The sequence below is a fragment of the Cryptomeria japonica genome, chromosome 6 (genome assembly GCF_030272615.1).
Source record: "Cryptomeria japonica chromosome 6, Sugi_1.0, whole genome shotgun sequence".
Taxonomy (NCBI): domain Eukaryota; kingdom Viridiplantae; phylum Streptophyta; class Pinopsida; order Cupressales; family Cupressaceae; genus Cryptomeria; species Cryptomeria japonica.
In genome coordinates this window covers 291017723-291044089 of record NC_081410.1, presented here as the reverse complement: position 1 = coordinate 291044089, position 26367 = coordinate 291017723, and the positions used below count along the sequence as shown (strand labels likewise).

The 26367-nt window shown below is 36.5% G+C and overlaps 1 protein-coding gene across 4 annotated transcripts; it reads left to right on the top strand.

Annotated features, from left to right (window-relative positions):
• Nucleotides 1-753: 753 nt before the first annotated feature.
• Nucleotides 754-25682, top strand: LOC131031746 (probable histidine kinase 4). Of its 4 annotated transcripts, none has more exons than XM_057962799.2 (13): nt 754-1314; nt 1424-1703; nt 2454-3189; nt 3767-4003; nt 4164-4333; nt 21564-21776; nt 21936-22122; nt 22371-22422; nt 22537-22766; nt 22979-23077; nt 23252-23967; nt 24263-24769; nt 24878-25682. In XM_057962799.2, the coding sequence occupies exons 3-13, from the start codon at nt 2683-2685 to the stop codon at nt 25140-25142; spliced, it is 3183 nt and encodes a 1060-aa protein (XP_057818782.1). In that variant the 5' UTR covers nt 754-1314; nt 1424-1703; nt 2454-2682; the 3' UTR covers nt 25143-25682. The 4 variants fall into 4 exon arrangements, with proteins under 4 accessions (XP_057818782.1, XP_057818781.1, XP_057818784.1 ...); XM_057962798.2 differs by having other exon boundaries at nt 2451-3189; XM_057962801.2 differs by lacking the exon at nt 1424-1703.
• Nucleotides 25683-26367: the final 685 nt, after the last annotated feature.

The window sequence follows — 26367 nt, the reverse complement described above, 5'->3', positions numbered from 1 at the left end:
TAAAAATCACAATAAATTAACACCAGTCAAATCAATAAACTATCATAACCATTTTTTTATTTTATAAACATTCAACAATAACACCCCACCAAGATTTAAACTTTGATGACAAACAACACCACAACAATTTAACCATCACATTATGCCAATACCAATTATAAAAAATAAATATTTAACTCAATTTAAAATTCTTATATCTTTTCCTCACATCTTTCTTGTTTAAAATTAGATGCACAAAATCTACTACTCTGTACTCTCTGTCATCCCCTAATTTTGACCGAAATCCCCCCCCAAAAAAACTAAATATAAAATTTTAAAAAACTAAACCAACTCCCCCCATGCTATTTAAATACTAAACTACTAGGCTATTGTAAGAAGAATAAAAGGAAACCATCTAAAACAAAAAGAAAACTGTCAGAAATGCACTTTTCACCTCTAAACAAATACCAAGTACAATTAAGACAATTTTAGCGTGCAAGAGAGAATCAGTTTTTAAGTATTTCCGTTGAAACGAGTGATCTCGGGCAAACCCCGAAAATGACGACATACATTCTTTAGTCAATAGAGAAGGCCTAATCTATAGTTAAAAATAAGAGAGATAGAAGCTTTAAAAAATGTAAATGGTTGGTCTGTCTCCCCTCGGGGAAACTCAAAACATTGTAACCAGCTGTTGACCAATATGGAGTTAAGCAGTATAATGGAATGTAATATTAATGATTTAATGATAATGATTGCAATTTGTGGTAAGAAGATGAGATAACGGCGCTTTGTCCAATGCGCTTTTGTCTTTGTCCTCTCCATCTACTCCCCATATTCACACTCACTCACCTGACACCAACATAGAGAGAGACTGCTGCTTTTTTGGCCTTTCAGGCTTTACCCATCTCTTCGCTCCACCATATTGAATGCTGGATACACTGTTATGCAGGTTCTGCTGCAGATTGCTATTGTTTGCAACTCTGAAAACTGCTGCTGGTACTTTTTGTTGGTGGTCCCCCAGCTCTAACTACTGCAACTGTAACAAGCACCACCAGGGGGGAGGGGGAGGAGCAGGTGGAGGTGCTATTGTTGTTGTTGGTTTTTATGGCTTTACTAACCAACACAAGAAGAGTCAATGGGCATCCAGCTGGATGCTTTAATACACTCCATTGTTAATATTATTAATATTCCTCTTCTCAATAGTCTTCTCTTTGAAGAGAGAAGGATTTGGCGTGCATTAACTCTACAACGGGGGCACTGCCGTTGACATTGTTGCAGCGGAGTCTGGAGCAGCTATGCTGAATAGCTTTCCTTGGCGAATTCTGTCACTAAATGGTATGGTACGCTTCTGGGTTGTGATCGTTGATGCATTTTTTCAAGAACAAAAAACTTTTTTGGGTTTGTTTTTTTTGTTTCTGATTCACATATTCATTCTTGGAAGCAGGCCAGTTGGGCTTCTTTCTGTTCATACGATCTCGGACGCATAAGAAAACCCACTCACTGAAACGTGCAGTTTCCTTTCGCTCCACAAGACCGAGAGGAATAGTTTCCATCTGGTTTTGTTAAAAGGCGTGGAACTCAACTCGTTACTGTGAATTTACTGGGTTTTTAGCGTTTCGGAGATGGGTGGCTGTAATCCTTGGATCAGTCGTTTCTAATGGCTACCCAGTTCACCTCAAGTCAAACCCCGTTTGAGCCTGGAATTTTTCTACATTATAGTGCAGGTGGACTATAACTTTCCTTTATTTGTCCTTTTTGGATTGCAACAAGTTATTGGGTTTTTGTATTGTAACAAGCTTTATGGTTTCTGTATTGTAACGAGAGCTCTTTTGGCGATGCTAGAATTTTTGGAGAGCCACGGTGTGGCTAGAACCCGTGACCAATAATATCTAGGCCACCAGTACCAACTGACGAGCCACAGCCGTTTATCTCTTTGACTTTTGCAAACCATATGCTCTCGCCTTTGGTCTGCCTTTATCATGTCTTCCATGCTTTACTGCCTGATTAAATTGTTTGGGCTTTTTATTTAATATTAAGTTTAACATGCCTGTGTGCCAATAGATCACTAAAGACTATGCACAAATTGATTCTCTGTTCGGATATATGCAAGCTAATTAGCAAGTTTGTTGGCGATGGGTGTAACTGTGTACGAGATTGATAGCGCCTTAAGTAACTGGTTTTCATTTAGCAAGTGAAACACTAAGTAGGTTTAATAATCTCGAGAAAAGTGTGGTGTTCCAGAAAAATCCCAAACTCAAAAGCATTCTAGAAAACGTTTTAACTTTTGAGGTAAAGCCTGCAATAAATCGAGCAATACTTATGGAGGGGAAGGCCATTATTGTTCTATCCTTCTCACTCTCAATTGTTAAATTGATTTTATCTTTTCCTAAAACAAAATATAAAGTTCAGCAATTGTTGGTTCATTTTATAATGTTCTTGTATCTGATATTTTCTATGCAATTCTTCTTCAGCAGGCGATGCATCTTCAATTCTCGAGGGAAATTTTCAATTTGGCATTGCTTTTTAATGTAGTTGAGATGACGAGGGAAGCTGACAACTTCCACTTTAGTTTTTGTTGCTGACAAAAGACTTGGTGGATGTATTGTTAGAGTGATTGTCATATAGCAGTTCAGGTTTTATTTAATGTATTTGAGACGAGCAGTCAAGCGGCACTTTCCATTCTGTGACAAAAATAATTGGTGAATGAGTTCTACTGTAAGGTTTGGTATAATCACCAAACTATCTGCATACTTATACCGGGCATGCGGGTTGTGGTTGCCTGACAATATGACTTGTACTCTTGAAGCCCAAGTGCTTACTCAGGGAAGTGGCTTTCACGACGGGGGTGCAGTGACCAAGAATATCCACCATACTAGTGGTTTGAGAAGATTAGCAGTGAAATGGTGGGGGCAACCCACCGTCGGCAATGGAAAAAAGAAGATTCCATCCAAATGGCCAAAGCTTGGCAGAACATGGCATACAAAACTATTTATTTTGTGGGTTCTTGGAGCAGCTATGCTCTCGATGCACACCTTCTATTCAATGAATAATGATATTGTTGAACGTCGCAAGGAAACTTTAGCAAGCATGTGTGATGAGCGTGCACGAATGCTGCAAGATCAGTTTGATGTAAGCATGAATCATGTACACGCTTTGGCAATACTAGTTTCAACATTCCATCACAGGAAGAATCCGTCAGCCATTGATCAGGTTGCCAATCAGCTTCCCTTTTTCCAAGCTTTGTAATGAGAGGGCAATTCATCATTTTATATATGTGTCATAATGTACATCATTTTGAAATTGCAAATATTGTCACTTTTGACAAACTCTGTGGTGTATGACTATTTGATAATTTGAGCAATTCTTGACTAAGTATTGCACCTGGAGTTTGGTTTAATTTGACTAATTTCACCGCAGAAGTATAGTTCAATTTTGTTCTCAACCGTGAGCATCGGGTGATGCCTAAGTTCAGTAGTTTGAATCTGTAATTACATGTCCTTGTGGAACTGTGTGAGATATAACTTCTTGTGCTAGGATAATACGTAAGCAAAATCATCAAGCTTTAAAGCAGTCATTTTTTACAAAAAAATCACTAACTTAAATGCGCTATGTTATTCTAATAATTTTGTCTTCACCATAACAAATACCCATTTTTTTGATTTCCATGCTCATGTAACATGTCAGACTGATAAGGCAATGCTGACTTTCAGTTTTTATGGTTTGCCTAAAATACAATTAATTTAATTATTTTGTTTACATTCTCATTGCCATGCTTTGGCCAATGCAGAAAACATTTGCTGAATACACTGCAAGAACTGCTTTTGAGAGGCCTCTCTTGAGCGGTGTTGCTTATGCTCAAAAAGTTCTTCATTCAGAGAGGGAACAATTTGAAAGGCAGCAAGGTTGGAAAATCAAAATGATGAAAACCAAGGAGCCATCACCTATACAGGATGAATATGCACCTGCAATCTTCTCACAGGAGACAATTTTTTATATAGAATCTCTTGATATGATGTCTGGAGAGGTTTGACCATGCATCTAACATTTTGCTTTGTTTCTAAATATTGCTCCAATCCATCTTTTTCTGAACTTTGTATAATATCCTTTAGAAACTGCTAAGATTTTCAATGTTTCTCATTACATATCTGTTAGACTTAGGTATCCATATATATTTGTGCATACAGGAAGACCGTGAAAACATATTGCGAGCTAGAGCAACTGGAAAGGGAGTTCTTACAAGTCCTTTTAGACTGTTAGAATCCAATCACCTTGGAGTCGTTTTGACATTTGCTGTTTATAATACCGATCTCCCATCAGATGCTACACCAGAGGAACGCATTCAGGCAACGGCGGGGTTAGTCACTTTTAGTTCTTTAGCATCTTATGCATACTTTTGAACATGGGTTGCTTAAGGAAGATCAGAAGAAGTGTTGGTTAAATCATTTGTTTTTAATTCCTATACATCAAGTGAAAGGGATCGATAATGCTGTCTCATTTAATGTACCTTAAAATGGCAAATACATTTAACTTTTTGAGATTGCAACTTACAACTGACTGGCTTCGGATGGCTCTTTGGGTAGAATCTAAGGCAATCAAGGTTGGAGGGTCCAATTAAGGACTAACAAACCTTGCAGCTTAATGTAAAACACAAATACAACCCACAGTGGAAGTAACATAACTCATATAATGAACTGAACTTTTATCGATTCAAATGAGGATAGCTTCATGAACTTGATACATGATAGACATGCGAGCCTTTTGATTAAAAAATAGATCTTAAAGATCTCAATATTGATTTACTTTCTCTCTTTTGTCTTCTGTCCACTCCCTGTCTACCTCTGCTTCTCTCTCTTTCTCCACCGAAATCAAATTAGGCCTTTCTTTATATAGAAAACAATCAATCATGATGATGATTATGACATTTTTTAGACCTTTAGATGGCAAATCACTCTAGCTGGAACACGATCCACTTATTGAGTAAGCAAGAAAACACTGAACTCTTTACGAGGTATTTCATCAAACAATTAGCTCAACTTGGACTATTAGAATATGACCACAAATATATCACTGTTCTGAATTTGAAGATGGATCCTTCAATAAAATGAAAAACCTAGATCAAATTTTTTGCCTTTTTCTCGTAGAACCTTCTTAAACTCTGGACACTACATGGTCCAAAAAATATTTAGATCTCATACTTAATATTTTTCTTTAATAAATTTGGAAGAAATAGTTTTGGCATAAATTAAGGGACTGCAAAAGTTAGATATTGGATAAAATTTTCAGTGGTTCTAGCATAAATTTAGCCTTTAGGCACAGCTGACAGGTGAGTTCAGGGCAAAAATCAAGGAACTGCAGACAGTTTAATTTAGGGTACAAATTAAGGAGTGCAGACAGGTGAATTAAGGGCACAAGTTAAGGGATTATTGACAGCTGAATTTTGAAAACCACAAGCTTTTGTTTTTATTGATGCGGATTGCAAATTTGCCTACATGCTCCTGTATCAGACGCCCTGGTTAGATAAAGAAAACATGAGGTTCTGCTCATGACACTTGAGTGAGTTTTTCTAATGACTGGCTTTGAGGACAATCACAGACATGCTAGCATAAGTAGCATCTTAAACATACTTGTCCTTCCATTTTGTCTACTATTCTTTGTACTCTTTGCCTCATGTTTGCTTGATAATTTTGGAATTGATGATGGTTTTAGTCTCTTGCCTTTCCTTTTTGGGTACTTGCTTACTCCAATCCAGAATTATTAACTTCAAACTAGCATCATTCTCATTGGTTCTCTCATGTTGAGTGTACAAATTTCCAATATTGAAGATGGGAGAAATGTCTATTCCATCTGGCAACATCTCATAAGGATTTATTGACAATTGCTTCAACACCCTACATGGTACTATTTTCATCCGTTTGAGCTTATCATAGGTCCCTTTGAAATTCTCTCCTTATGCAAATGGGCAAAAACCAAGTCACCTACCTGAAATTATGCTTCCCCTCTTTCCAATCAGTATGTTGCTTGTATTTTGCAGTTTCTTTGATCTGTTCATGCACTTGATTGTGCTCTTCTTTTATATATTCTACAAAATTTCTGCTTCAGCACTACGTCTACAAAATCTTCAGCTTCAGCATTACATGTTTATATCTGCCATGTTCTGCAACTTAGTTACACCTCTTAAGAGTATAACCATACACAAATTGAAAGGGTGTCTTGCCAGTGCTCTTGTTAACTGAATTGTTGTTTGCAAATTCAGCTTGTGCCAATACTTTATCTTAGCTTTTTGGCTTGTTGTCTACAACATGAACAAATTCCCAAGGTTTCTGTTTGGCTACTGGATTGTGTGTGGATGATAAGCTGAGTTGAATTGCAATTTTATGTTCAATTTCTTCTGTGAAGTCCTCTAGAAATGACTAACGAAGTTTGTCTCTCTATTTGACACTATGCTTCTTGGTAATCCATGCAAGTGAACCACTTTTTTGAAAAAGCAAATTTGCTACATTTGTTACATTGTTAGTCCTTTTACATGCTACAACATGAGCTATTTTGGAAATTCTATCAATTATGGCACAAATTGAATAATTTCTCATTTGTATCCTAGGCAAGTCTAAGACACAGTACATACAAATTTGCTCCCAAGGCCTCTTTGGGATGGGCAGTGGCTTATAGAAACCACTATTTTTGATAATTTCCTTTTGCAGGTGGGTATATATGAGACATCACTCTACATTTCTTGTTACAAATGCGGCCAATTTGGGCCAATAATATCTTTGTTTCAGTTATGAAAGAGTCTTGTCAATCCCAAAATGCCTTGCCAATCTGCTATAATGCATTTTTTTGATAAAGTTCCCTTTCATAAAACCTTGGGCACACACAACTGCTGCCTTCTAAACAAAAAGTATTCTTGTAGAATGTAGTCTAGCCATAGAGCCCTCTATGCTAATTGGATTTTTACATGCTGCCTGTGCTTTGTTAAAGTCTACATCATATTGATATGGGCAATGGCTTATACAAACCACTATTTTTGATTCCTTCCTTTTGCAGGTGGGTATTTATGACAACACTCTACGTTCCTCTTTACAAATGCTGCCAGTTCGGACCAATAATATCTTTGATTCAGCTATGTAAGAGTCTTGCCAATTTACCACAATGCATTTTTTTGATAAGTTTCCGTTCATAGAACCTTGGGGCACACACAACTGCTGCCCTATAAACAAAAAATATTCTCGTAGAAAGTAGTCTAGCTATAGAGCCCTCTATGCTTATTGGATTCTTACATGCTGCCTGTGCTTTGTTAAAGTCTACATCATCTTGATATGGTTCTTTCATGCAATCAAATACCACCACCTCTATTTGCATCCCAGTCAACAAAAATGACTCTTTTGCTTAGTGCATAGCTTCCCTATTAAAATTCCCACTCCTATGCTGAGCATGCTTCATGGATGTATACCTATGAAAAAATTCTGCCACTTCATATGATGTATGATGTAAAATTTAAATTACTGTAAATTTACTATTACATTAATTGAACTAGAAGAAAAGAGATTGAAAGATTTGTGACAGGAATTTGTAGATTATGAAAAATAGGAATACTGAAATGACATAATGGATGCAGAAATGGAAATAGTAGAAAATGAAGAACTTGGAACCAGAAGATAGAGCTCATTACCTGAGATGGTATTGCGATGCATGGACATCTGTGCAGTGCATCATAGTCCATTTGATATGCAGTTATCCAAAACAGTTGTAAGATTTAAAGTGTTCACAGATTTTGAAACCACTTGCACAATAGGAAAAAAGGACAACGAAAGTAGCAAACTAGGGGAAACCAGATGATACAAAAATGAAGTTAAACTAACTAAAACAAATGAAACAATGAAATGACAAGGAGAAGGAACAGAACCTCCACACAGTTGAAGAATTCCAAATTCAAATGTGCAGCTAAGAAGGGAGGAAATGTTGGGGCTGCTTATGAGCTTGTCATGAATGGTTAAGTCCTGTTTTGGTCTTTTGACCTCCATGGACAGCCAGTAAGATATGAAAATGTGTGTGCTCTTATCCTATTTGTGTCCAGGATTTAAAAGAAATGACAAAAACTATGAATGCCACTCCCAGATCTACAAGGTGTCACAAAGTAGTGTGTAAATGCATGAGTAAAAAGGAAGTGGAAACTCAATAGTGCCAAGTACACAACAAAGGATTTTGCAACAATGGAGGTAAGCAAATGAGAAGGTAAGAGCACTAATCTACAAAAGCAAACAAGTACAAAGTCACCTCAACTTGTTAGAGAAGCCAAGGGAGACCAAACAAGTTTTAGAGATTGCCAAGGCCTTCAAGAGAGTATTGAAAAGTGCTAGTGTGTTCACATGAAGATTAAAATGCTCAAGGATACTATAGTATGTTGGAAAATTGTTTGCAAGAGAGCTATAGTTTAAGAGGGATAGATTGTGTGAGATAGATTCAAAATGTGATCTTAGTAGGAGAAATTGGAAGAGTCTACAGGCTGAAGAGTTCGGATTTTTTCGTAGAATGGTTATCATCGACTTGAACATGCAGTAGGTGGTGAATTGTTTGAACTTGAGAATACCAAATTGTTGTGGGGTGTTAGTGCATCATGCTAGTTTTTGGACAGTTCTAAAAAGCATATGGCTGGCCCTAAAGCTGTAGGCCATTTAGTTATGAACCATGACCTACTATTCAAGCGGCAGACCTGTCTTTTTCATTAGATTAAAGATTAAAATGTTTGTTGAGGTTTAAAATTTACCTTTTAAAAGATATCTATTTGAAGTATAATGTTTCATTTAGATTAAATATGGAGAGATCTATTGGGCTTCTCAACCACACCAGAAGAAACACGTTTACAGGTTCAACCAATAGAACTTCTAGATCAGAGACATCAGAAGAGACCAGCTAATAGACTAAAAACCAACAACAGAGAAACACAACCCACATGCATGCAAGATAACTATATCAAAACATCCAGAAGAAAAGGCCATTGTGCAAACCTTGGACAAGATCCAAGAAAAAAGAATCAAGAGGCAGCAGCTTGCGCTTTGGACAAAATCCAAGAAAAAAGAATCAAGAGGCAGCAGCTGCCCTCCTACTCCCTGGGAAAGGAGGCTTTCCATTGTTCACTAGGGGCCTCCATCGGAACGGCTTAAATCACACACACTAAGCTTACACTTCTAGGCTTGAAAGTGTTAAACGCTCAGAGTTGACTGACATTTTCTAGGCTTAATATATTGCTCAAGGTGTGTGGTCACGCTAAGAATACACTTCTAGACTTAAGAGTGTTAAATACTCAGAGTTGACTAATATTCTCTAGGCTTAATATGTTGCTTAGGTGTGTGGTTTAAGGCTGACCAAATAAAACCCTTTTCCAATGTCCCCCTTCTGTTCTGTGTTCATCTCCTGAAAATTGTACTTCTCCCCCTGCTGCTACATGCTCCCCTGCCACTCCTACATCCATGTATCCTTTTCCTCCCCCTTTACTGCTCTGTGCTGTATCCCACCAGAATACGGTTGAGGGGTGTTAATGAGATTCAGGATCCCAAACATGACATCAATGCCCCTCCTGAAATTGTGGCTCAACTAGGTGACCTCCATAGACTGATTGAGGGTCTTTATTTGTTCATTTATTATTTTTATTGTTTATTATTTAATTTTTTGGTTTCTAAGGATTGGTGGGTGAACCACTGGATGCTTCTTCGTCATCAATCCTCTCTTGAGTCTGCAACTGATGTTTTTCAGTGTTGATCTTGTGACCCTTAATTGTTATAAAAGAGCTAGCTTGTCACAATTTCCCTGTTGAAGTGATGCCCCCTAAGCAATCCATCACAATCTAATTCAATGAGAAATCCTGAAGAAAACAATATTTTTTTCAACTGAGCCAAAACCTCAGATTTGATCTGCCAAAGAATCCACATAGAAATTTTCATCAAAAACAGCAGGAGTTTCTAAGGATTGGTGGGTGAACCATTGGATGCTTCTTCATCATCAATCCTCTCTGGAGTCTCCAACTGTTTTTTTTCAGTGTTGATCTTGTGACCCTTAATTGTTATAAAAGAGCTAGCTTGTCACAATTTCCCTGTTGAAGTGATGCCCCCAAAGCAATCCATCACAATCTAATTCAATGAGAAATCTTGAAGAAAACAATATTTTTTCCAACTGAGCCAAAACCTCAATTCATATTTGATGCCTAGAGTTGATCCGTCAAAGAATCCAGATAGAGATTTCCATCCAAACAGCAGGAGTTTCCTTTACCAATCAAACCTCTGGCTCCTTAGATGGAAACCATACGAAGCCTCATATCAGCTAGATAGAAAACATCCATGATTTGTCTAAATAAAATCCTCATTGGGCATCACTGGTTTAGGAATCTATTTCTGCAATAAAACCTTATTTCACGGAGGAGTTCACTGAGGAGGAGAGCAGCCAAGTCTGTTATGAAAATTCCAATTGCAGCTTAAAGGATTTCAAGGGAAATCCTTCAAAATCCACATATTGTAACCAACAGCCAAGGGAGGATTGAAAGTTCAGACAGTGGGGAACTGCACTTGAGAGATCCACATACACACAGGCTCTGGCAAATCAACTGAACTCCAGATCTGTGCAATTTGATAAAAATGCCAACCTTTTTAGGCAGCAATTGAACTGTCTTTGTAAATCTACATACAATGGGAATTTTGTGGAAGCAAATCCATAAGGGAACCTTTGAGAACAGATTCTGGTCTGGATCAGAAAGAGTTACGAGGAGCTTAAAAATAGACCTGATCTGCCATTAAATCATGGACCATGACTCCAAATAAAAGCACAATTCAAAACAGAATGAAAAACCAGAAGAGAGAGCTCCTTAGAGAGAAGGGAGATGGAGGGTGTCTCAATCTCTGGCCAGATAGAATCCATGTATCCTGAAAGCTTGTCAGCTTTCAGACTTCTACCCGTGAACTTCCAACTAAGGAAATTCCTTAAAGTTCAGAAGAAATCTCTGTCACACCATATTTAGTGAGTGTGTCATCCAATGGGGAGGCAGCCATATTAAGGAGAATATTCCCCCAAAAGAGCTCAGGACTATCAAAAGGGTTCGCAGGAGCTTCAACAGAGCATTTAGATCTCTTAAGCTTACCCATTGAGGCTGTAACTAAAACAGAAGCAGGAACATTAAGACTATCTGAAGCAGGAACACAAGCAGGAACATTCCTTTTAAGAGCACTGAGAGACAATAAATCACAACAATAATGGAAGGAATTTCCAGAATTCTTACATACTGGATAAACCATGCGGTCAACAGTCTGGTCCAGACTCCATGTTAATCCTGGGATCAACAACGTTATTCTATTTAGCCATAATAGCAGATCTGATCCCTTGTAGAAGAGCTGCCTTGGGAGATGCCACAGCATCACCTGAGGCCATATCATCTCAAAACACACCAGCAGCAGTAGGGTTAGCAGAGGGTATAGTTTCAGATAAAAAACCTCTCATCGGTCCTCCACTGTCTTCCCTTTGCTGGAGCAAGCTTCGTTCTTTCCTTTATCTGTGTTCTCATTTGTTGACACAGTCTGAGCCCCTGAGTGGTGAGCCCTAATACCAGAATGTGTGCGCACCTTCATTTTGTCACCTAAATTTAATATCCTTGTTTCAAAAGGGATGTGTCACCCCAGAAAAACCACACGTTTCCGAGATGGGGATGTCCCCGAGACATAGAAATGCCAGGGGAACGTCTCCCCACCGTCCCTCCACCACCACCATGCACCCTTCGCCATTTCCGGGACGTTTCCTCTGAGACAATTCATGCTGGGATGTTCCCAAGATGTCCAGACGGCCCTCGACCTTGGAGGGGACACACAGAAGTTTGAAGTCACTTCATTCAATTTCTTGTGGCCCCATGTTATAAACTTCAACTGAAAAAAAAGGCGATAAATTTTCTGAAAAAGACATTCATAACGAAAGTTTTAAAGGTTTTGGAGGCCTTATTTGTGGGGTGCTGCCCCCTGCGAGGGGCGCTGCCCCTTGACCCCATTGAGGGCTCTGCTCCCAAACCCTTGCAAGGGGTGCTGCCCCTTGACCCCGCTGGGGCCTTTGCCCCCAGACCCCTGCAAGGGGCACGCCCTTGACGCTGTTGAGGGCTTTGCCCGAAATCCCCACAAGGGGCACTGCCCCTTGACACCAAATCTCCACCCACCATTGTTATTGCTAGTGCAATCATTGCCATGTTTTCAATGTTTATTAGTATGCCAAAGTTTCATTTCTGATTCTTATACTTATTCTTGGTTTGCTCCCAAAGTTTGAAAGCTCTGCCCACCATTGTTAATGTTCAAATTTCAATGCAGTCATTGTTGTGTTTTTACTGTTTATTAGTTTAAAACTTAAAACTTTACGTGGTATACCAAAGTTTCATTTACAATTCTTATATTTATTCCTTATACATCAATTTATAACTATTTTTTCAAGTACTATAAGTATATATATGTGCGCCGCCCCCTCGTCATTGTCCCCCTGCCGTCCCCAAACTTAGGCCCCCGTCCCTGCATCAGGAAACTCGGTGGAACATAGAAATTTATTTATACTGTTTAATCTCAATTTGCTCTGTATTTTTGTGTCCAAGTATATATATATATATATATATATATATATATATATATATAGATAATCTGTTTTTTAAAAACTCAGGAAATGTCATGTCAAATGTGTTGGTTCATGATTACTTGGGGCTAATTCTAGGACTATAATGCTACTATGCATTGGACTATACCCCAGGCTGCTGTTCTTAAGCCAAGAAGATTTACCTGTTTGTTGACCTAAGTTAACAGAGTGTGGAATCCAAAAATTCCTAATAATCCATAAGGCCTTGAAAGGGCATGGGGCATTTAATCCTTGTATCGAACACTTGTATCTCATGAATGATTATAGATGTAATAATTTGACATGTTCATGATTGGCTGTTTTTTTCTACTATTTTAATTTTTACTAATGCTTTTCTGTTTCTTCTTAAAACATGTATCTGTAAAAGAGCCATTGATGAGTGCCAATGAGAGTATTTGGTATTAGCTAAAAGGTTTTCAGAAAATGAAGTCAATCAATCTATAATATCTCTCGTTAGTTATTCTTGGTTACTACATAAACTTTCTATACTTATGATTCTACCATAAAATGTATGGCCTGATTTGCAACAGTGAGGCCAAAAAGAATAGTTTTCACAAGTTAGGTGACATGTAGTAATGAGAAATCTGCCTTTTCATGTACAATTTCTGTTGAAGAGTTAAAGTTGTTGATGACGATGCCTAATTGTTCTATATGAATTCAACAACTAGAGCATTATGATGCATATACAGTTTGAAAGTAGTATCTACTAGGCCTTGTAAAATACAGGAATACTATTTAATCATGAATAAAAGATGTGCTTCTTGGTTGATTGGGGTCGAGAGAATTATCATTAAGGACCCCAAATGGATTTGAACAATGATTGGATGTACGGGTACCCTATTTTGAAATCTAAGTGATGAATGTTTCCTCAGGAATAAAAATCTTTGATTGTGCATGTTTGATTGGTGGAGAATCTATATGGTTTTTGTCTATTTTATGAGATTACTATAATATTACAGAACTTGTATTCCTGGAGGGAACTAAAGAAAAGGTATGCTGCTGCACAGATGAAATTTTTGAAAAGGGATGTGTCTTGAGGAACTTTGGATCTAGTGTTGTCTTGGTAATGTTTGAGGAATCAGTGGTACACAGAACCGTAATTACTTTTAAATATAGTGAACAGATGATGCAGAGAACTGGAAACAGTAAATATCACTTATTCATAGGCGACCTGAAATCTGAAGATAGTGCCAGGGAACATAAAATAAATGAAAATTGCAGAAACCTATTCATGGTTTATTTGTGTTAAAATTTGTTGGGAATTGCTTGTGGAATTTATGGGAAAAAAGTAACAGTCAGGGGGAAAGATTTCTTATTTATCTATAAAATTTAACATATGGTTACTCATAGTTTAATTGAAGGGAGGTGCATGGACTAGTGATATACTTGTATGGTATTATGCAGGTGTAGGGGGATATTAGGGATCCTTTCCTCTTATTGCCAAGATCTTGTAGTTCCCAAGTTGGAATTTATTATCAATTTGAATTGCTTACTGAATATGTGCAAGATCAGTGCCAAAATGAAACGAGTCTTGAAGGACTGGTATTACCTTGTACGATTGTTGAGGTCAATTCTCTATGGGAACATTCAAGTGCAGGATATCTTTGCTTTTACGTACAGTTGTGGATATGCAATAGGTTTTCATAAACAGAAGAAAAATCTTTAAACAAGATTTCTTTAGTTTCAAAGAAAATCAAAGAAGCTTATTTAATCTATAAAGCAATAAACTATCAATTGGACCCATTGGTTCAATGGGCACACTGATGATTTTTTTGATTACAGTGAAATTTTAAATTATAATAAAATATTCAGTGAAATTTTAAATTATAATAAAATATTAAGTTTGTATAATCTTCCAATTAAGTTCTCCACACACGTAAACATGGCTGTCAACATCAATACACACAAGTGCTGATTTACATAAAAATATAAGTGTTCAACTTCTAGTCCTTAAGCAAATAAACTGTTTTGTAATGAACATTGACATGTTCCCAATTTGTCATAACTAAATGTTTTTATTTCTAACAAGTCATTCCATCTCTTCCATATACTATGTACTAAATGTCCAGTTTGGAGACATCAACCACAAGATATTCAAGTACTTGTAAAACAAATAAGCAAATGTAAGGCTCATTATTTGAAAATCAAATCACAATTAATACACTGTATTCCAAAATTTTAAGCAAATGTAAGGCTCGTTATTTGAAAATCAAATCACAATTAATACACTGTATTCCAAAATTTGCTTCTGGTCAATCCACGCCATCCCCTCTCAACCACTAGAATTTCAAGAATTCAAATTCATGGATCACACAAATAAAAAAATTAGGAGGGCAAAAGTAATAAATGAAACAAGGATTCAATTAGCTATTTACATTTTGACTACAAAGAACGTCAGACCTGCACAGCTTAACAGAATGTTCTGCCACACAGCTTAGCACATTGTCTCATTTGAATAAAAAATGCATATTATGCTTTTTCTACATTATATTCCATAAGTCTTTTCTCTGCATTTTACATTTTCTTTAAACTACCTATATCAGAAAAAGGTTCAGACGAGATGCATGTGTATAGAATGTTCTGTGTTGGTTGTTTAGTGGGATCTTCGCCTAAAAATAAAACTGCTTATTGTGATACCATATATTTACATGAATATATGGATACAAATAATGCCCTCATAGATGTTTTAGATGATAGGGAATAGACTATTCTTAGCAAGTAAAATAGTTATTAGCATTTTCTTGAAAAAATGATTGGGGTATGTTAGTTTATAACTAAGCTCTTGTTTATTAGTAATCTCTTGAAAAATATAGTAATTAGTGAGTTATTGTTTCTTAGCTTTTAGGTCGCTTTGATTTACACTTTTAAACTTAAGGGTTTGGCCTTCTGTTGCAAGTGTTGAATGTTGACTTTCTTATGGTTTAATATTGATTATAAGGAGAATGCTATGTGATCTATCTGAATTCATAATGATTCACTCTGATACTTCTTCTCGAAAATATTCTTCGTTTTAATCAAGAAGACTTACAAAAATGTTTCCCATATTGATTAAAAAGAAGACTAATAACAAAAATGAAGACGTCAATACTCAGGGCAGACAAAGACATGCATGACCATATTTATTATTTTGTTAAATCCTCCTTTTACATAATAGCCTTCGGTTGGATGCACAGATTGAGATTTGAGGGCAGTTGAAGACATTTTTCACTCTTTTATAAGCATATGATAAGTACAATAGATTAATGTTCATAGTTTTTGTTTGTAAAAGATGTCAGAATTATTATGGAAGGCTTAAAAAATCCCTAGACCCTCTTTGATTTAGTCAAACACCCTTTATTCTCGGTGCTTCCCTCAAAGATCATTGATAACAACACTGCTGCTAAAGCTCATTATAGTTTTTGATACTCAGCTGATATGTTTTTCATTAGAATATCTTTCTCGTATAAGAGCTATGATGTTTTCTGTAATGGGATCTTACTGACTTATCATTGGAGACGTCAAACACTAGTATCGGTTGTTTTTCATAGGGAGGAATTACATTCTGTTAGTAATTCTTTGCTATGACTTATATTTATAGCTACCTTTGGATCATTAAGGTACCCGCAATCAAACTAATTGATGATATAATCCACAAGGAGCGCAGTGAAGAATTGATGGTCCTCCTTGCCATTAAAGTTTTGAATTACACGTGCTAGGTTCAATTTAATCAACCAAAGTATGTAGACTTATTTTAAATTTCATATTTCAAGCATTCCGTTAATTGTAAGATGATGTTTGCTTTCTATATTATGATGGTGGTTCTAATTACAATTTATTATTAGTTTTTACTAAGATCTTGTTTATTAGTATTCTCTCTCAAAAACAGTTAATAGTAAGCTCTTGTTCGTTTTGCTAGGCCTCTTTGATTTACAATTTTAGTATAAGGATTTGGCCTTCTGTTGCAAGTGTTGAATGTTGATTCTCATGAAGGGTTGAATACTGACTAAAATGAGAATGTCATGTGATCCATCTGAATTTCATCGTTCTGATATTATTTTTTGTTTTGTGCTGTAATTTGTAGACTTGAGAGGCTATGTATCATGCATATATTTTGTAAATGGTGACCATTTTATAATAGAAATAATGTGTTTATATCATTTAAAAGAGAAGAGTAGGAAACTTGGTTGAGGAATTTGCTTAGGTCATTTTTGCTCTAGAATGCCACTGTCATAATCGGGTGAAGGTTACTTTGTTTACACTCTATTCTATTACATGAGAGATACATGTAACTTTTTAGATATCAAACTCCAATCTAGCATCCGAGAGGATTCTACATATTATCAGGGTACTAAACAACATTGTACAAAACTTTAATGATGCATTGTATATAGGATAGAAATCAGTGAAATAGCTCTTGTATTTGCTGGTGTGCATACACTCCACTCTCTTGGGCATGAATCTACACCTTTACATAGTTCAGAAATTTGAGCTCCTTTAGTGAACATTGGTTCATTCAATATTTGGGAAAGAGATTAGCTTCATTTAGGAAAGAAATTAGCTTCATTATTTACCACTTTTTGGCAGGCTATTGATTATTTGACCATTGAAGTGTCTGATGTTTAAGTACAATTTAAATAAATTGATCACCTTGTGCACAAAATCTCTGTACAGTCTACTATGTTTGTGAAATGATGGCACAATAATATGAAACGACTAAATAAAAGAAATATCCCCAAAAAATAATCTTTTAATCTTGAGGTGATTAAAATGATCTCCTTCAATATTATTAAATAATATTAAAAATTAAAATTGTTATTAGCCATTTAGTTTAATCTGATATTTCATCACTTGCTCTACTTCAAACTTGACTTTTGCACGGCCTTCAAACCCAAATCTGCGATGTCTTGTCTCCTTTGCACTACACACGAAGGTGAATGACAAGGTTGATTTTTGGGCGACGCTTAGGATGGGTATTTAGGATAAGGCTCGGGGGTACTAGCCTTCTACTTTGGGAAATTCTTTCTCTAGACCCCTCTCTGCAGATTGGTCTCTTGGGCATCTTTCCCACACTCTTTTGTGGCAGACGACATCTCCCCTCTCTTCAGTGGCACAAGGCTTCGATCCCCTACCCTGTCATGGCAAGGATTATTCCTCAGGGCACATTACCCCTTACCGCCTCATCGGCCTAGGATGACATTGTTCCTAACAAGGGCAAGTTTATCTGCGGTGAAATGATTGGAGGTGGTTTGGCCTGTGGTTCCTTTGTTCCCACCCATTGGCAATCATCCCAAAGATTTGCATTGACGACTATATCCATGTCAGGGAGGAACTTTTGCAAAACCATGCACTTATCTGTAGATTTGTGAATACTTGGCCAAAGCTCTACGACCTTTATAACTAGATTTCTACAGTTTGGAAAGATGGGGTGGAGGAGGTTTGTAGTTACTCTTGTGCAAGGGGCTTCTTTATTCTCAATGTTGACTCAATTGAAGACAAAGAGAAGGTGCTAAAAAATGGGCCTTGGGTTTCTCAGGGAAATTTCTTGTGCATGGAATCTTGGTTTCCATTCTTTGATCCTTGAACAGAGACTTTTGCCTCTACATACTTTGGGTTCGTCTACCCTACCTCCCCTTGCAATTCTGGGAACTAGAGGGTTTGCAAGCTATTGGAAACAATATGGGTAAGTATTATTGTGCTTTAGAGGAAATTATCAATTACACAAGCTCCACCAGTGCATGTTTGTGTGTGGAATTGGACCTTTCCAGAGGTCTTCTTGCTGAAATCTCTTTGAAAGTTGGTGACAGATGTACTATGAAAGAATTGCCTTTCGGTGTAGGTTTTGTTTTCAACAAATAGTGCTACCAGTCGATGCTAAAAAACAAAAGCTCAGAATAGAGTAAACTGAGCACCACGTAGTACTACCACTTGGTGGATTGGGGTTGAGCCACAACATTACGTTATTCCTTTAGAGGCTCATAAGGAGCTAGATAAATCCTCAGTATCTTTGCCAATCGATACAAATTAGAACACTTAGTTGCCTCTTGATCCCCTAGATACAATTTTGGGGGCTCCACTTGTGACTCCTGTCAACAAGGTTGTTTTTGAGGACTCATCAATTTCTCAAAAGGAAGTAGACTCAAAGATCTGATAATTTTGCAGCTCCCTTGGGAAGTATGACTTCCCTTGCGAGTGGTGTTTTCAAAGACAATGGAAATTTGTTAACTGGGAAATTCGAACGAAAGTTAAAAGGAAGAGGTCTTCTTTGGTCAAACCCATGCATCCAATGTCACTGAGATCTTCCAAAAAGGAGAAAAATCCTAAAATGCTTGATTGCACCTACCAATGATTGGGTGAATTCTAGCATCACGATCTTGTGCCTCCATGTTAAGATGGAACTTTCGAGTTTAGGTTATAGATTGTTAAGTAGTGATTATTTGGCACCCTTGTTTAAAGGTCATTCACTTTATTCATTTTCATTTCTGATTAATTTTATGGGCTATGGCTCCCTTATGCCTTAACTTACGTGTAAAATAAAATATTAAAGTGATAATAAAAGTGGTACAATGTCAAAGAATATTGAAGTTGAGAATTAAATTAACAAACAGCAACCAAATTATTGGTGAATATTTTCACAATCGAGCAAATTTTAGGTTAGTCACAAATACAAAATAATTAAAAACGGGGGAGATTTGTTCAAGCACGATAATCAAATTCATCTTGAAAGCTTGATTGACATTGGGCTTAGTTTATAGACTAAGAACATCTCTATTGAGCATTGTCCACATGCCACCGCACTTGCATTTCTCTTCCACAAAATCTTTTTACAAAATCTTTTTACTAGAAGATTAAGAAAAACTCATTCTCGCAAAGATGGTAAAGAAAGGAAAAAACCCAAGGAGGCACTCTTTTGTTGGAAAAATCAAAGATTTGATTATAGTTAAGAGGGTTTTTGGACCCATCCAACTTATCTTTATGATAGCATTCCCATCTCTAGTGTAGATTGAGAAGTTGCAAAGGAAGGTTTGCAACCATATGATCAATTAAACAATAGAAATATGTAGAACAAAATTAAACGATAGAAATATGTAGAACAAAATTAAACAATAGAAATATGTCGAACAAAATGTAGAGATGATGTTTTGCAACCATATGATCAATTAAACAATAAAAATATGTAGAACAAAATATAGAAATGATGTGTATACCTTGTGGTGTAGTTCGAGAAGTAGTTTGCCTTAGGCATCCATGGGACTAAGGTAGTTGGAAGTGAAGGTGTGTGTCCACTCAGAAGATGAGATCTCTATTGGAACCAAAGATGGTAAAAGCTCTCACCAAAATTTACAGAATTTGATAAAGTGAAATATAAATTTTCAGAATTGAATCAAATCAAAGATGTTAGTTGTTATTAAAAATAAACAGAAAAACATAATTTATTTTTTACAAAAATAAAATCATACAAAGTTTCCTCAAAAAACATAACACTCCATTAATGGCTTCTACCAAGATTTTCTCAAGAAAATGAAAATATGTTTAAGAACCATTTTGAGCACACACAATCCTTAAAAAATGAAATAAATTATAATTTGCATAAGAAAAGCCATATGCTATCTCCTTGTAGTTTCTCTATTGTATATTGAATGAATAGGCTATATGGTTATATCATATCTCTCCTCTCTTTCTCTTCAAATTTTTTGATTTAGTAAGAAAATCATATGTTAGCTACTTGTGATTTTCTCATTGTATAATTATTGAATGAATAGGCAATATGGTTAAAAGAATTTAATCACTTTCTTAGACCTATTAAGGAATTGTAGTTGCAGGATGCTTCTAATATACACTCTTACACGTGCCTAACATGATAAAATAGGAGGAGATATTATATTATTTGTCAAGGCAATTTTATGACACTCTTTCACTAATGACGGATGATATTTGGAGGATGCCTCTATTGTATACTTTTGCACATGCCTACCATGAAAAATAGAAGGAAATATCATAATAAATGTATGTAACTCTTGTAACACATTTTTTCAAGGCAACATGGATCTAGAACATTGATTATTTAATATCTTTTGATCCAAACACACTTATGGCACACATATAGGATCAAATGATCATGAATTGACCCAATAACATATCTATGAAACAAAATCTTAAATACAAGAATAATGAAAATTAAGTTAAAAAACATATTCGTTAAATAGTTTTATCTCATTTATTATGCATTTCTTTTAAATATTGTAATCATGAATAAGTTTAAAAATTATCATACCATTCCATTGAGTACAAAGAGTAATATGTTTTGATGTCATCTACTAACTCTGATGTAGCAATTACACTTAATTCATGCATGTTTGCTTAATGATGACAAAATGCAACAAATTACCTAAATGAAATGTTTTTAGTTAATGTGAAGACTACTTAATATCTATGTCTCCATTTAAAAAAAACATAAATTGAATAGAGAAATAATGTAAGCTCAAGATCTTATTGGTTCCCCATCGTTTATGGCTACTTAAATAAAACTATTTAAGAAAATGCAACAAAATTAAAGGTCAAGATCTTTTCCATGTACACAAAATATGGATTTATTGCAACATGACAAGGTTTTGTGTGGAATCATGTATCTATTCCAAATTGTATGGACAAGATATTGATGGTAGTCCTTTTAATCTCTACTATTGATGTATGTATTTCATCTAGTGCTTCTCACTAAGGGAACACTTATCAGTGTAACTAGAATATTTTTATCATATGTTGCCCAGTTAATATTGCTATACGGGCCTGTGACACGTGCTTGTGTGCAAATTGGATGTGTAATCTTAAGGACTAATGTAGTGTTTTAGGGTGCTATCGGAGATTTCTATCATTTTGTTTTGGATATCAAGGCTCAAATTTTGAGCTAAAGTTGTGAGCCCATGTTCTTTTACTAAACATGAAATGTTGGGGCCACGAATCTCAACCAGGTACCTGGGAGGAGCATTCGATGTAGAGTCATTAGTTGAGAACTTACTACGCCAACTTGCCGGTAATCAGGCGATTGTGGTTAATGTATATGATATTACCAACAGTTCAAATCCATTGATAATGTATGGTCCCCAAGTTGCAGACAATAGCACGCCTCATGTCAGTAGTCTTGATTTTGGAGACCCATTCCGGAGGCATGTGATGCATTGTAGGTATGTGGTTTTTTGACAAACGGAATTTATCTGCTAAATAAAATTTTCAGAATTCTGTCTTTGTATTATGGTCTTGATTGGCCAGTAGGATTTTATCCACAAATGCTATTTGCTTATATGTTCAACTATTTATAAGGGCTGGAAGTATCTTGATTGCAGATTTAATGAAAACCCTGCTACCCCATGGTCAGCAATAACCACCTCAGTTGGAATCTTCGTGATTGCTGCATTGGTTGGTCATATAATCCATGCAGCAAAGAACCGCATTGCTAAAGTTGAGGAGGACTTCCGTAAAATGGAGGAGTTGAAAAAGCAAGCTGAAGCCGCAGATATTGCTAAGTCTCAGGTTGTTTATTTATAAATTATGCGTAAGATTAGTATCTTTCGTGCATTATGTTAATTAGACAAGAGTAAAATTGGACGGACAGTTTTGACATTGTCATTTGAAGATTTTGAAAACTTATAAAGATTGAATTTCATATTCTTTGCCCTTTTGAATAATTTTCTCTGTTGTGTCAAATTATATGCAGATGATTGGATTTTACCTTGAGTATGCTCTTACTTTCTTCTTACTTGTTCGCATTGGGTTTGCAGTTTCTCGCTACTGTTTCCCACGAAATAAGGACTCCCATGAATGGTGTTCTAGGTATGTCTCAAAGAGTATATTAAGTTTCATTTCTATCTGGAAATTAGACTGATTGCCACCATCAAATCCTTTTCTTGATATTATGTATAACATGTTCCCGGGATCACATTTCAGGAATGCTGCAGATGCTTATGGATACAGACCTTGATGCAACTCAACAAGACTATGCTCGAACTGCTCAAGCAAGTGGAAAGGCTCTAATAACATTGATTAATGAAGTCCTTGATCAGGCCAAGATTGAGTCAGGCAGACTAGAGCTTGAGGCAGTTCCCTTTGATTTGAGATCCATTTTGGATGATGTCCTGTCTTTATTTTCAGGGAAGTCTAGAGACAAGGGAATTGAGGTATATTACAGCCTCAAAAAATATATGGTTGCAGCTTTTCAAACTTTTACTTGCTTTTAATGTTGCCATTTTCTTTTTGTAGCATTTCCTGCTTCCTTGCATTCATTGTCAAATTAAGAAATTATAGCTTAATTATTGCATCATTTCATATTTATCTAACCAGTTGAAAAATGAATCCATTGACATGTCTGTCTACCTTTGGTGGAGAGAAGCTTGCAGTATTTGTCTCACACCAGGTGCCTGATTTTCTGATTGGTGATCCTGGGCGCTTTCGACAAATCATTACAAACCTTGTTGGAAATTCTGTTAAAGTTGGTCTCCAATCCTTCCATCTTTGGCTTTTTCATAGACCAGTAATGCAAGTTTTACATGGCAGCAAGTTGAAGTTTATGCCAGTTGAAAGAAAGGTTAATAAATTTTGAGCCTTGGATCTTCAACTCTAGGGCTTGTTAAGCTAACCTAATTTACTGTTTTTAAATTTACAGTTCACAGATAGGGGTCACATTTATGTCTCTGTGCACCTAGCGGAAAAAGTCAAGGCTCTAATGGAAGCCAATGCTAAGGCATGCTCAAAGAATTTAACTGAAGATGATAAACATTGTTCAACTACATCATGTGACAGTTTGAGTGGGTTTGAGGCAGCGGATAGGAGGAATAGCTGGGAGACATTTAGGCTACTCCTATCAGATGGCACATATCAGCAGCCTGCTGTATCAGTCAAGTCAACCTGTGCTGAAGCATCAGATACTGTAAATTTAATTGTAAGTGTGGAGGACACAGGGGTTGGAATTCCGTTACATGCTCAGGGGCGTGTCTTTACACCATTTATGCAAGCAGATAGTTCTACATCACGCACATATGGAGGAACAGGGATAGGTTTAAGTATCAGCAGATGTTTGGTGGAGCTCATGAATGGTGAGATGAGCTTTGTTAGTAAGCCAGGTGTTGGAAGCACATTCACTTTCACTGCTCTACTTAAAAGAGCCGATGCAATTTCCCAAGACATAAAGCGATATCACCCTGAACCTCTACCTACTACTTTCAAGGGTATGAGAGCCGTGGTGGTGGATGGAAGACCTGTACGAGCTGAGGTTACAAAATATCATTTACAGAGGCTTGGTGTGCAAGTTGAAATAGTTAATGATACAAAATCAGCATTAGCAATACTACCAGCAAGACAAAATGGTGATGTCAAATTCAGGTATATAGTCTTGAGCTCCATTCTGAAGTCTACTATTGTACTTTGTCAAAGCAATAGATGAAGAATAATAATTGTGCTTTCTTATATTTAAAAAAAATATAAGCTACTTTTTTGAGTTTGATTGGGTATACCAGATATCATAAAGAGTTTCTGTACATAAGGTGGGTGTTATATTTTGTCATGAATCCTTCATTAGTACTAAATAGAAAATAATTTAAATTTGTGCACAAACATTCTAATTTTAAGAGATTAATGTACTTACAAATCCTTTTTTTTGGCGCACTGTGCATTTCAGTGCCACACTAAGTACAGATATGATAATTGTTGACAAAGATGCCTGGGGCCCAGGAACAGGGCTTACCTTCCCAAATTTTTTGAAGGATTCAAGACTGGGATTTAATGCTCAAAGGTCTCCTGTTTTACCAAAAATTATTCTTCTTGCAACTTGTATTAATGGTACAGATTCTGAGAGTGCTAAGATTGCTGGTTTTATGGAAACGGTAATCATGAAGCCTCTTAGAGCAAGCATGGTGGCCGCATGTCTGCAGCAAGCTTTGGGTATAGCAAATAATAGGCAGGGGAAGGGAGATGGAACTCGATCTTTGCAAAGTCTTCTGCTGGGGAAGAACATATTGGTAGTAGATGACAATAGAGTGAATAGAAGAGTTGCAGCTGGTGCCCTGAAAAAGTATGGGGCTAATGTGGAGAGTGCTGACAGTGGGAAGGTTGCAATAGCAATGCTTAAGCCCCCCCATAAGTTTGATGCATGTTTCATGGATGTTCAAATGCCAGAAATGGATGGGTATTGATCTTTACCTTGTTTTTTTGGTACTATGGTGTTTTTTTTTTGTCAGGATTGCTAATGAGAGTTTGTTATGAAATTTGACTTTCCTTTTTGTTTCACTTTTAGGTTTGAGGCTACACGACAAGTGCGAAATCTGGAATGCCTAGTCAATGAACAGATTGAATCTGGAGGGACCTCTGGAGAAGAATATTGGAATATTGATAAATGGCATGTTCCCATACTGGCAATGACAGCTGATGTAATCCAGGCAACTCATGAAGAGTGCTTAAGATGCGGGATGGACGGCTATGTTTCAAAACCATTTGAAGAGGAACAAATGTATACAGCAGTAGCCTGTTTTTTGAAGCCTGACTCCACAGTTACTTCCTAGTTTATTTAATAATTATGAATGGATGCAAAAAACAGGATTGCCACAACTGAAAGTGCATGAAAGATGATGAAAATAGCTGGAAATTCATACGCCAATAATCCTTGCAAGCTGCAGGGTACAGTTCTTTGGAGCCATATCCTTTTGCAGGGGTGGCATTGAACCATTCTGTTGCCTGTGTAATTGGCAAGAGAAGTTGTCAATGACACACTATGATTGATGTACTTGCAGGCTTATCACTGTATTTTAGGAATTTTTTCAAGCCACCACCAACTGAAAGTGCATGAAATATGTCTTTCAGCTGCCACCATCCTTGGTATGTTTGGATGTGGAGGATTCTAATAGTCTGTTGATTTTCTCTTGTATAAAAGTTATGGAAAGGATTGTGTTCAAACTTAGTATTAGTTTTTTGGCAACAAGGAAAGGCAAAAAAGAAGGTAAACTACATTCTACCTTGACGGTGGAATTGCTCATTATAAATGTACAGCAGAAAAAAAGAGGAACTGAATGTTTAAATGGAAATCCTTTAATCATTAAACTTTACATATAGACATTACATGCACACTAATGATGTGGCAGAAGTCTATTTATGCACACGTAAAAAATACAGTGGCTGTTAATCATCAGGGGGTGTGTGACGATTAATCATATCAAGTTAAAGAGCCTTCAAGCAGGCTTGTTAGACTGTATCTGCGAGACATTAAAGGCATTATGTGTAATAAGAGCCCACTTTAATCCTCTTTTTACAGCAGCACATATTTTTAAATACAATTATCTCTGAAATATATATTTTTAAGGATCATAGTAAAGAGTTCTCCAGCGGGCCTGTCACATTATCTGAGACACATTTAAGTCATTAAATATATTAACAGTCCACTCTAATTCTCATTGAAATCTTTTAAGATTTTATTCTCCATCATATTTAACCATCATTGTCAAAAACTACAAATATCAATCGGGAGGAACTTTTTTGACGTGTAACTATTTTCTAAAATGTGGACCGATTTTTGCTGAGCCCAAGCATATGTTCGAGAGTACAGCAGCCAGCTTACTCTAGAACTGAATAGGAAAGAGCTTAAACAGGTCGAATGCAGTCTTATATACAGTGTTAGAACAGGTGGCAAGGGATGCTGCAGGCAGAGCATGGTAAGAAATACAAACTCTGCCTCTTTTTATATGATTTGTTAGGTTCCTTCGCGTCATTTGTAGGTGGAAAAAGAAAGATCTT